Source organism: Dendrobium catenatum, unplaced genomic scaffold (assembly GCF_001605985.2).
Source record: "Dendrobium catenatum unplaced genomic scaffold, ASM160598v2 fragScaff_scaffold_583, whole genome shotgun sequence".
NCBI classification, from domain to species: domain Eukaryota; kingdom Viridiplantae; phylum Streptophyta; class Magnoliopsida; order Asparagales; family Orchidaceae; genus Dendrobium; species Dendrobium catenatum.
In genome coordinates this window covers 230,192-242,210 of record NW_021319045.1, presented here as the reverse complement: position 1 = coordinate 242,210, position 12,019 = coordinate 230,192, and the positions used below count along the sequence as shown (strand labels likewise).

General features: G+C 37.8%; 1 protein-coding gene and 1 long non-coding RNA gene across 2 annotated transcripts in view; one reads left to right on the top strand and one right to left on the bottom strand.

Annotated features, from left to right (window-relative positions):
* The window catches only part of LOC114579628, a 12,694-nt gene extending 7,389 nt beyond the window's left edge, over positions 1-5,305 (bottom strand). The window contains exon 1 of the long non-coding RNA XR_003700718.1: positions 4,913-5,305. This is a non-coding gene — a long non-coding RNA (uncharacterized LOC114579628). The remainder of the gene's footprint in view (positions 1-4,912) is intronic.
* The window catches only part of LOC110113775 (ATP-dependent DNA helicase DDX11), a 22,830-nt gene extending 11,221 nt beyond the window's left edge, over positions 1-11,609 (top strand). Inside the window, exons 4-9 of the mRNA XM_020846462.2 lie at positions 5,820-6,173; positions 6,595-6,888; positions 6,966-7,211; positions 7,294-7,515; positions 10,563-11,112; positions 11,330-11,609. Of these exons, the coding sequence (XP_020702121.1) occupies positions 5,820-6,173; positions 6,595-6,888; positions 6,966-7,211; positions 7,294-7,515; positions 10,563-11,112; positions 11,330-11,544 (1,881 nt within the window). The 3' untranslated portion in view covers positions 11,545-11,609. The remainder of the gene's footprint in view (positions 1-5,819; positions 6,174-6,594; positions 6,889-6,965; positions 7,212-7,293; positions 7,516-10,562; positions 11,113-11,329) is intronic.
* Positions 11,610-12,019: the final 410 nt, after the last annotated feature.

The following is a 12,019-nucleotide window of genomic DNA, read 5'->3' as shown; positions in this document are numbered from 1 at the left end:
GGGTTTTACCTGAGAGTGCAAGTGAAGAAGAAGCATTTGGTTTTCAAGAGATACCAGGAGTCGTTTCAATTTATCAATATCTTATGTATTGAATTCTCCAAGCCTGGATTGTGCTTCTGGCTTACTTGTAGTGTTGTTGGCATTTGATGTGCTCCTTGTTTCACCCTTTTGATTCCACTCCTTGCTGGGGGGTTTTCCATGTATTTTCCAGCACGTCTCCTCTGTGTGTCTTGATTTTTTGCAATAGCTACACGAAGGTGAGTCATTGTCTTTGAATTTTGAAGAATCTTTACCCTTTCTCCTTCCATGAAGATTCTTTGTTCATTACCATTGCTGAGCTTTCAATGGCCTTCGGTTCTAACATCACTCCTCGTCGGCTTTCTTTTGCGCGGATGAGAGAAATAGTTTCATTGAGTGATGGCGTCTCCTCCTTGCCAAGAATTTGAACCCTAACTTGGTCAAATTCTGCATTCAGTCCTGCAAGAAAATCATAAACTCTATCTTTTTCAATAAAGTTCTTTAGGATTGCAGCATCTTCCGGACATCTGGTTTCAATGCACCTATAGTGGTCAAGTTCTTGCCACAGATTTTGTAGAATGGTGGCATACTCTGTCACGGTCTTGCTCCCCTGCTTCGTGCTTCCAACTTTGACTTTAACTTCAAAGATTTGAGTCGCATCACGAGCTTTGGAGAAGGTTTGTCTGGCAGCATCCCATATGTCCTTTGCAGTTGAAAGGAACTTAAATTTATCACTAATTTCTGGAGTTATGGAAATCCACAACCATGACATAATCATGAAATCTGCTTCATCCCATGCCCCAAATTTGGGATCTCCTTCTTTTGGTCCTCCTCCAAGGAGGTGATGTATTTTACCTTTCCCTTCAAGTAGGTCTTCACAAATTGAGACCACTTCAGGTAGTTCTTCCCATTTAGAGGGTAGGAAGGTTGCACGCTTTGAAGGTCACCTCATCCTTGGTGCACCATTGATTCCTCAATTTGATCAACGGTTTGGGAGGAATTGATTTCTGACATTATGATAGTAATTAAGACTATCTACCTTGGTTAGCAAATGAAGGCTTCCCGGAATAAATTTCCCTTGTCGACAATAAAGGTCGATAATAAGATTTTTTTTAATAATAATAAAACACACCAGCTGATCCTTTAAAACAAAGGCTTGGATCGGGATAGGGATAGAGGCACGGGTTCGAGCTCTGCCTCGGACGAAGCTCGGGTTGGCAAGATCCGAGAAGGTGGAAGCAGGAGTCGGTGTCTGGCTAGGCTCTACAACCGGCTGTGACCTACTTCTGCCCTAACCAGGCCACCGCTCTTCCGGGCCAACTCCAATGCCTGCTGCCACGCCGCCGTCCGACTCCACCCCAGCAGTCGAATCCACGCTGCCGAGTCCAATCCCGACGCTTGGCCCGTGTCCGTCCCTGCTTTCGATCAGGCTCCTCCACCGAGCTGGATCCAGAGATAGAAACAACTCTTGCGATCGGGACTTCGTGCGGTTCCTGCCGATCGAGCGGAAGAGCAGGATTGGTTTCTCGTTTAGCTATCGGGACGGACTTCCGATTGGCTTCGGAAGGGTCTTCCGCACAGACGGTTTTGGACGGGTATGATTGCTCCTTCGTCTCCTTCATTTCCCTCGTGGCTGTTCGTCTACGGCAGCAACTGGCAGAATCGGCACTTCTGCGTCGGCCTCTTGCAGCGCCAGAAGGCTGGATCGTTCGGTAATGAAGGCCTCCCGATCAGCTCTGATACCATGTTAAATCCAGAATTTGGGAGGGAAAAGCTTAAATTTTATTATGCAATCTACTCCCTATTTATAGATCTATACAAGGTGTATTGATAAGGAAACAAATAACTCTATAATACAATTATTGCTAAATTAATGGAAGGAATTAATGCTATCCAGGTAGTCTTCCCACGGATTACTGTTCACAGCCGCTGATTTCTTTTGGATCGTGAGGTTGAGATTTAACATTATTAAATCAGTCAATGTTCTTCCCAATACATAATACAATCCATTCTCCCTCTTTCCCTTCATAATCACAATCGAATCTCTGATCACCTTAAAAATACCATTCTCAGCCTTAAACGTGCAGCTGAGTGCGTCGAGAGTACCGAGAGACAATAAGTTCCTTTTCAGGTTTGGCGCATATCTGACTTTGGTAAGAGTTCTAATCATTCCATCATCGATCTTAATTCTAACAATTCCAATTTCGAGGACTCTACAAGTTGCGACATTTTCCATAATGACTTTCCCACCACTTCTTTGAACGAATCAAACCATTGTCTATTAGGAGTCATACGAAACGAATAGCTTGAATCCATTATCCAATCTTCCCCGTTAGAATTTGTTGTAATAACCAAAATATTTGAATTCACAAATCTATCTGATGCTACTCATGCATCCCCAAATTCAACTAATTTTCCTGTATCCTTCCTTTTCAGACCAGTACAATTTTTCTTATAATGACCTTGTGACAGTGAAAACACTTGAATTTGGTTTTAGATTTGGACCTTCACTTGCATCTTTGTTTATTTGTTTTCTTCTTTGATCTACCGCTAACATTCAAACCTAGAGCTCCTACTAATTCTTTTTCAATTTTGGTTTCTATCTGTTTCGATTTCAAAGCATTCTGAACCTCTTCAAATGATAAAGTCTCTTGAGCATGTTTCATTGTTTCAACAAAATGAGTTTTTGATCTAGGAAGTGAATTTAGGATTGTTGCGTCCAGGAGTATTCGCGGCGGTAGAGAAATATAAAATTTAACGTCTTAGCGTTGTATGAAAATCCTGCACGCAATCAGATAAGAGAGTGTGTAGCATTCATAGGAGACACCAATATTTTTACGTGGAAAACCCTTGAAAATGGGGAAAAACCACGGGGCCTAGCCCAGTTTGAATGAATCCATTAGTATTGCAATTGATTACAAATGAGGCCCTTCCTTGGGAGAAGGCCTTAGCTTGATGTACATTTTATAGAGTACATTATATGATGTGAATATAAAGAGTCACTATTTAAGTGTTCGTTTGGTCGGGAGGACCATAGTCTGGTGATGGAGGTCAGAAAGACTGTAGTCTGCAGACGACATAAGTCAGGAGGACCGTAGTCGGCTGGCGACGGAGGTAAGAAGGATTGTAGTCGGCGGGCGACATAAGTCAGGAGGACCGTAGTCGGCTGGCGATGGAGGTCGGAAAGACTATAGTCAGTGGGAGACATAAGTAGGAAGGACCGTAGTCGGTGGGCGACGTAAGTCAGGAGGACCGTAGTCGGCGGGCGACGGAGGTCGGAAAGACTGTAGTCTGATGACGAAGGTTAGAAGGACGGCGTCGAGTAGAAGTCCAACAATGGAAAGAAATCCATCTTCGAATAGATGTCCAGCGAAAGTCCGATAATCGGTAGAAGTCCGACATTGGGTAGAAAATTGGCGACGGAGGTCAGAAGGTCCAGGAGAACTCCGACATCACTTGGGCGGAGTTTCAGCATCAGGAGGGAACTTTGTCGTTCATTGGGAAGAATTTCAGCATCCCGTGGAAGTTGGGCAGAATTCTGGCATCCCATGGAAGTCGGGTAGAATTCCAGCGTCATTTGGAGTTTGGGTGGAACTCTGGCGGTGGACGAGGAGTCTCTTCCCTCCTACTCTTCTCTTCTCCTCTTCTTCTTGCTTCCCCCTTTGCTTGAGTCCTCTCTCATGAGAAATGAGGGCTCTTTTTATAGATTTTCTGGAGTGCCATAACTTGTAAATAGGTGTGAGATCAGGGGCAAATAGGGAGTGATCAAATGGACGGCTGATATTGAATCCCTTGATCGTGCACCATTCGTCAGACATTTGAAGGTATTAGTGATGTTGGAATTCGGCGATCTTGGGCTCGTTGGATTCGTTTCGTTGAGCCGTTCAATTCGACTATAAGCTTGTTAAAATCGGAGACTGTTTGGTAACTCAAATTGTACTGACTTTTCAACAGCACTTTGGGTGCATGATTTGGGCTCATTTGGGCTCGGATTGAGTTGAATTTTGTGTTGTTGGGTTCGTATTTCTGAGACGCTCAGTTTGACTATAAGCTCGCTGAAATCGGAGTTTAGGTGCTCTCGGATTTAATTTTTGAAGTTTCCGGTTTGATTTTGCATCGAGATTCGCACCCGATCAAGTTAATTATTTGACGACATATCAAGGATGATTATTATCTGATAAACATCATCCACCTTAACTCCAAGATTTTCTAAATCAATTACAATTTTATTGAAATCATCCATATTATCCTCAAGACTTTTTTACTCAGATATTTTAAATCCAAACACTTTAGGATATTTCCAAGCGAGAGCTACTGAGATTTTCAATTAAGGGTTTTAAGTTGCATATAAGAAATTGTTATTTCAAGTTTATTAATATGAATCCACAAACTACAATAAAAGAAAGACCTAGAGATCCAATTCTAATTTGTCTACAATATATTAAATATTTAGTGAGTATGAATCTTTAGCTACAATTCATTTAAACAGTAACAAGTAATTAATTATTCTACAATTAATTAGTTAAGCATTTGCACTAAATGATGTATATAAAAATAATCACTAATATGAACTTACAAATACCCAAAGTGATTGAATCTTTCCTAATCACTAACAATATCAGATATAATAAATCTCCACAGCAATTCTCTCTTTAACATTTGCAAGATGAACATATAGAACAAACAAATCAGCCAAAAGAAAATATAGAAAAGAAAGATTTACGTGGTTCGATATGGGTTTGTGTACATCCACGGGGAGAAAGAGGGTTTTTCTTTTTCTATTAACTTGCACAGATTACAAGAGCATAGTATTTAGCAATTAGATCAGCAATTTTCAAGAAACAAGCTAATGAAATGTAGAAACAAAGAAGAAACAAAGAAGAAACAATATCACCTGATCATCTTGAATCTGATCTATTATGAGGAAGAAAGAATAGTTCACTGATCTACCTCCACCTTGTTGTAGCTCTAGATTCTTTCTTCGTCCTCAATTTCTTGCAAAACTGCCCTCTCCAACGATGCCCTAGATCAGTTTCTTGTTGTTGTCGCTTGCAAACAATCTCAAAGCTTGTAGGAAGAAACTCAAGACTCTTTCTCCTCGCTTCCTTGAACAAATGCCCTTCCCTTCGATTTCTTCCGCAATCACAAGGGAAACAACGAGCTCCCAGTTTCGCCCCTACGCCCACCTCTTGCTTCAATCTCGTTTTTTCACGCTTCATTTCACACTACTGGATTGCTCTCCGTTAGTCTCTCTCCCAAGTTGCTCTCAGTTCGCCCCTTGGTTTGCTTGATCGATGTAACCGAAGGACCCACCTTATATTATAATAGGTTAACAAGAAACAAGCAATATACAAGGCTATACAAGAGGCTACAAGAGAAACTTGTTAGCAAATAAAATACATATTTCAAAGTAAAACAAAGTAAAAAAAGCTACTGCAAATTAATAAAATTAATTAACAACTATTATTTGATTCACAAATTTAATTAACAGTTCTGCTATTATCTCTTATAAAAAATCACTTTGATTTAAGAGGTATGCAATTCTATTGACAATTTGTAATAATGAAATATTTTTTATTGCTCAGACACTTGCTAATTTTTATTCTCAAGTACCTGAGATAGAAAAATTGAGTTTGGGATTTTACTTGAGGTAGTAATGGTTTTTAGTATTGTCAAAGTTTGTAACTTATTTGCTGCTTTATTCACTCCTGAAAGAAGCAACAATATCAACATTTACATTTTTTTAAGTAATGAGAAACGTCTAAACAATGATCCTCATGGTGTAGTAGTGTGATACACAGGTTCAAGATAATAATAGGAGATTGCACCGTCCTAAACATTCCAGTGGTTGCCCAATGTTGCGGAAGCATAATTTACGAAAATCATTCAAGGATAAAATTCGAGAACTTGGTGCGTTGGACATCGAGGATCTTCATCAACTGGGTAGTAAGATTGGAACTTGTCCATACTATGGTTCACGTGACATGATTAGAGCAGCTGATCTTGTGGTACTTCCATACCAGTCCCTTCTCCAGAAATCTTCGCGTGAATCACTTGGTCTAAACCTGAAGAATAACATTGTAATCATAGACGAGGCACATAATTTGGCAGACTCCCTGACAAATATGTACAATGCAAGGATTACTTCAGCGCAGGTATGTTTCCAGCATTTATCAGTTCTAGCTATGTATCAATTTCTAAGGTAGTCTTCCAGAACATCAAGTTGCTATTGAAATAAGTGAAATTAGAAATATATGTAGACATTCTCAATTTAGAGATGTCTAAGTCATCTGTGCTGATGTTATTCATTGATTAAAGTAGTTTCAGAGTTCAATATTTTGTTTTACTTGATCACCATTTTGTTTATCAAATAACTGATGATAGTAATTTAAATTTTAATAGCATTCTGTCTGGAAGATTCATGGTAAGAGATATATGTTTTGCTTCTTTTGGCTACAAATTGTGATAATAAAATGTAATCTTTCAACTTTATCATTTTTGTATACCTGAAATTGTGAACTCTCCTTTACTAACTCCTCAACTTTATTAATCCCACTACAATTGGCCCATCCGCAGTTGCAGCAGGTTCTGTCCCACCTCCAACTTTACCTTGAGAAGTTCAGAAAATGCTTAGGTGCTGGGAATCGGCGGTACATCCAGACTCTGATCGAAGTAACTAAGTCGATCCTTCGATTATTGCTAAGCCATCAGGATGATGACTCTAAATTTAGTGCTTGTCTGACTGAAAGTGCTCCTCTTGAGGAAGATAATTCGATGACAATAAATGAATTCTTATTTTCTCTTGATATTGATAACATCAACTTTGTCAAACTTGTTCATTATGTGAAGGAGAGCAACATTATTCACAAGGTATTTTCCAATTTTCTCTTGTTTGCCTGATGTAGTACTTTTTGGTTAAATGCGATGGCTTTGTATCATCCTTGTAGGTCAGTGGATATGGCCTGAAAGTTGGCTCTCAAATTGTTTTGGAAGATGCTGATAATCAGAGGATCAATGTAGAAGGAAGCATTGTGTCTAGCTTCCAGGCTTTAGCTGACGTTTTACTTCGACTGACAAATAAGGACAATGAAGGAAGAATAATACTATCTAGGCAAAGGTTGCTAAACTCGAGGCAAATAGGAGATGCTTATCTTAAATATGTTATGCTTTCAGGGGATAGGATCTTTACCGAGGTCTTGCAATTTTGATACTTATTTCCTGGAAATTTACTTTCTTGAAGAATTTGCAACCTAATTCTGAATTTAAAATATTCAGATTATGGATCAAACACATGCAATTGTTCTGGCAGGAGGCACTCTGCAGCCTATTGAGGAGAGCAGGGTGCGCCTCCTCCCTGCCCTTTCCATTGATCAAGTGCAATTTTTCACATGCAAACATATTGTTCCTCCAGAGAGTATTCTCCCAATTGCTGTTTCTTGTGGACCTTCTGGGTTAACTTTTGATTTCAGCTACAATTCAAGAAGCTCTCCAAGCATGGTGAGGACTTATTTATTTATTTTCTGCTTGTTTACAAAATGTGTAATTTATGTTGGATTTGTTCGTTTACTTGCGAATTCTACAAAACAAAGTACATTTGATTTATGTGATATTCTAAAGTATCCTTATGGTAATGAAGCTTTCAAATATTAACTTTCCAATTTAATCTTTTTTCATTTACATTTTCATATTTTAATAATTAATTATGGCAACAGATCTGATCTGATTTTTTCCCCCTTTCTTGAATTCACATACTTTTTGCATTTATTATTTTCTTTTATATGCACAAAGTACACTTGATCTCAAGTTTAACTACATAAATCAATCTGTATGAATAATTCCGTTTGCAATAAATATGGTTTTTGGTATTTGGAAGTTATTTGTCAATAAATAATACAATCTATTAGAACATTATCCATATCAAGTTCATATAGGATTGTCTGTTATTTTTGTTTACCTCTTCATGTAATATTTCAAACTTATAAAACCATCAAAATATTGCTTGCTTTGACCTAATGGTCTCACATTTTTATCCCCCTGATGTAACTTCATAGGAGGTCACTCATCTTAAGATTGCTCTTATGCGAGCACGTTTAATTCTAGAGTTTTTTATAAAAGTGATGTAGAACGGAGGGGGTTGGCCAAAAGAGGGGAAAAAGAAAAGGCATCCACATACGTTGAATGTGTCCACATATGATGAATGTGGACTAAAGGAATTTCCAAACTTGAATTATTAAGATAAGGAAAGAAGAATTATGACAGGTCTTTAATTAAATTCAAATTGGGAGAAATAAGGAAAGCCTCCTAATATAATTCATCCTATTTTAAGAAAGAATTTCAAATTCAAATTAATTTAAATTTGAATTTAAAAACTTTCTGAAGTTAACATGCATCGAATAAGGAATGGCTTCAATAATCAATTTGAAAAGTGGAGGGAAAGAGGAAATAGGAAGGGGGTAGGGCCGGCAGCTAGCATGATTATGGGTGATTGATATGAGGGGTTAAAGGTGGCTATATTTAGAATCTTAAAATAGGAAAGTGGATTTAAATCAACTCCTATTTAAAATTCAAAATTGCATGATTTGAGGGACTTCTCTAAAATAGTTTTTCTCATTTATGAAGTAAAACTGGAATTCAAATTTAATTGAATATGAATTTAAATTGTTTCCAAAATTAAAGGGATCTAATTTAGGAAAGGATTTGAATGTTATATTTTGAATCTTGGAGCCAAGGGATGGATGTTGGCCGGCGGCTTTGGGAAGGGGATTGGGCCGGCGGTTGGGTGTCTTTTGGCCTAGGGTTTGTTTGGAGTTTTCGGCCAATAGGAGAAAGAGAGATGGGGAAGTGGCGGTTAGGAAAATAAAGAGAATAATAAAAAAAGAAGAAGACAAAATCGGGAGCATTGGACTCTTCTGAAGACTGACGGGTGATACGTTGCCCTTCTCCAAGGGACTTCAAGCCACGAGCTTGGACCCATCCTGCGGCTGGTGAAAACTTTGATTCCTTCCCATAGGAATCTCACTAACGTCCTCCCAAAAGAACACAAGTGCATAACACAAATTTTATTATAATTCTATCATCCCTAATACAAGAGAGGGGCCTTTATATATTGGCCTCAAAAGAAACTAAAAGACAAATTTGCTCCTTGGGCTTACATAAGACAAGACTCTTAAATAAAAAGGGTAAAAAAGAAAAATTGCAAAATTAAATCAAAATATAATTAATAAACTAAAATAAAACGGAGTGATCTCGGTCGTCGATCTTCGACTCTTCCTTTGAATATCATCCACCGTCGGTTGTCCGCATTAGAAAGTCTTACCATTACACTAAAAGGTGTCTCGATATTTTAGTGTTTAGTTTTATTTTCATAAAAGGTTTCACAATCTCTACTTAGATAACTAACTTCCTTGTCAGTTTTCTTAGCCCAGAATCATCCACCAAACAGATAAGAGCACTTAGTTTCTTTTATTCGGCTGATGTATTGCTCTAATACACCTTGTAAGCTTTTAATTTTTAGAAGATATGGGACTAGGAGTCGAGCTTTTTTATCTTTTAGGGTTAGGTTATAAATCACCTTGTAAGCTTATTATTTATTCCTACATAAAATCTATTGCATTAGATTTAGGAAGTTCTTTTTATCTTTGGTAGGATTATTGTAAGTCCTGATCTCAGTGGCTCTCTCTATTTGTTGTAGAGTCATCTGCCCCACCTTCGTTCTCCAAGGTTAGCATCCTTTTGTGGGATTTCCAATCTAGATTGGGCAACTGCCTCTCGTTATTGTTGAGTTGTAAGCCTCATTCTTTGGCCAGCTCTCTTAATTGGCTCTATAATTGTTATAAAATCGTTACCCTCACCATCAGGTAGTCCCTTTGGTGTATTATGAGACCCATTTTCCTTACATCATTCTTTGGATTGTTGCAAGTCCTATCATTCTCTTCATGGGCAGCCCCTCTTAAACCTTGTTGTACTTTTTGGCATTTCCTTTAAGGATCAGTTGACTTAGCGTCCCTTGCAATCCATTTTTGAGAAAGACACTCCTTGTCATTTACACCGTTTGTTGTATGCGGGACCCTTTATTTGATTAACCCTCTTTGAATTTGAATCTCTTTTTGTTTCTTTGCTGTATAGCACTTTTTTTTGTTTTTGTTTTGTTTTTGTTTTTTGTGTGGAATCAAGGACACAAGCAGAACTCCTGAATAATGATGTTGAGTCTCATAGTTGAGATATACTTAATCATTTGTGCTTGCATTTAAGACAAAATCTTGATTCCTCAAAACCAAATAAATGCTATTTGATTCCTTGTCTCATTAAGGAAAATCTTTAGAAAATAAGTCTAATCCAATCTTCTATTGTTTCTTGTGTTGCTTTTTTTTTTTTGGTTCCTTTGGTAGGACACATTCTCTGATGCGCTAATACTTTATGTAGTAAATACATAAATTGAATAAAATATCTCGTGTTGTTCTTGGCCGTTGTTTATATTCGAGTATTTTCAAAGTTCTTATTTTAAGCTGAACAAGTTTGTCTGTATTAAACTTTTGGTTTTTCAGATAGAAGAACTGGGCCGATTTATTGCCAATCTCGTGGCAATAGTTCCCGAGGGGATGGTTGTGTTCTTCTCCTCCTTTGAGTACGAAGGACAGGTTTACAGTGCCTGGAAGGCTTCTGGCATTCTGCCAAAAATTCTCAAGAAGAAGCGTTTATTTAGAGAACCCAGAAATAACGTGGATGTGGAGGTTGTTCTTAGGGAATACAAGGAAAGCATATATCCTCCCAGTGGGAATTCAAAAGCTGATCCAGGAACTTCTGGTGCAATTCTCCTTGCCGTAGTTGGTGGAAAGATCTCTGAAGGTATAAACTTCAGTGATGGCATGGGTCGCTGTGTTATTATGGTTGGACTTCCATATCCAAGTTTATTTGATGTTGAATTGATTGAAAGAATTAAGCATATAGAAGGGCTTGGAGACACCTCACAAAAAACCAGCAGAGCTAGCAGCAGTGAATCAGTTCAGTCTGGTTTTGACATTTTAAGAAGCTGCAAACAAAGAGGAAAAGAATACTACGACAACTTGTGTATGAAAGCGGTTAATCAGTCCATAGGTACGAAGTTCACTACTTAGACCTCGTTTGGGACGGCTTTCTTATTTCTTCTTAAAATAACTTTTTAGTACAAAAGTTAAAATTTATGTACTAGAAAGCTACTTTAAGAAGCGTCAAGCTTTCATATTATTTCTTAAAGCAATTTTTTAGTAAGAAATTTTGATTTTTATAATAAAAAGCTGCTTTGTTTTCACACTAATTTCTTTCCTGGTATCAGGCCGAGCCATCAGGCATGTACATGACTATGCTGCTGTGTTATTAGTAGACTGGCGCTACACTTACAATTCCTCGAATCAAAATTTCTCAAGACCTGCTGATAAACTCCCCATTTGGATTAGGGACCGCCTGGTTTTTGCCACTGGAAGTTATGGTGAAGTTCATAGACTTCTGTTTCAGTTCTACCAACATAACAGGCAGAAGTTTTGCAGGTAGAAATAATAAATAAAGCTCTCTCGGTGGGTTATACTCAGATGAGAGATAATGGTGCAGTAAAGTAAGAAGGGTGAGATATAATTAATTTACTTATTGGTAGGTAACACTAAGGTTTCGTTTGGGACGGCTTTCTTTCTACTTCTTAAAACAGTTTTTTAGTACAATTTTTTTTTTAATTTTTATACTAAGAAGCTGTTGTAAGAAACAGAAAAAGGTCGTTCCAAACGAAGCCTAAGTGAAGCTTGCTTATGGAAATGATACGTGATTATTGGAAGGGAATGAAAGCCTATCATATTGTACTTAACATAGACATGCATTGCCTAAAATTTTGACCATACATGATTATTAATTCAAATTGCTATTGAACAATATAACATCTATCCAGGTTATAAAAGATTATGCAAGCTTGTTTATGATAAACCACTAACATTTAATATCAAAATAACATGTTATGATAGGTTACTAATGAAGATAT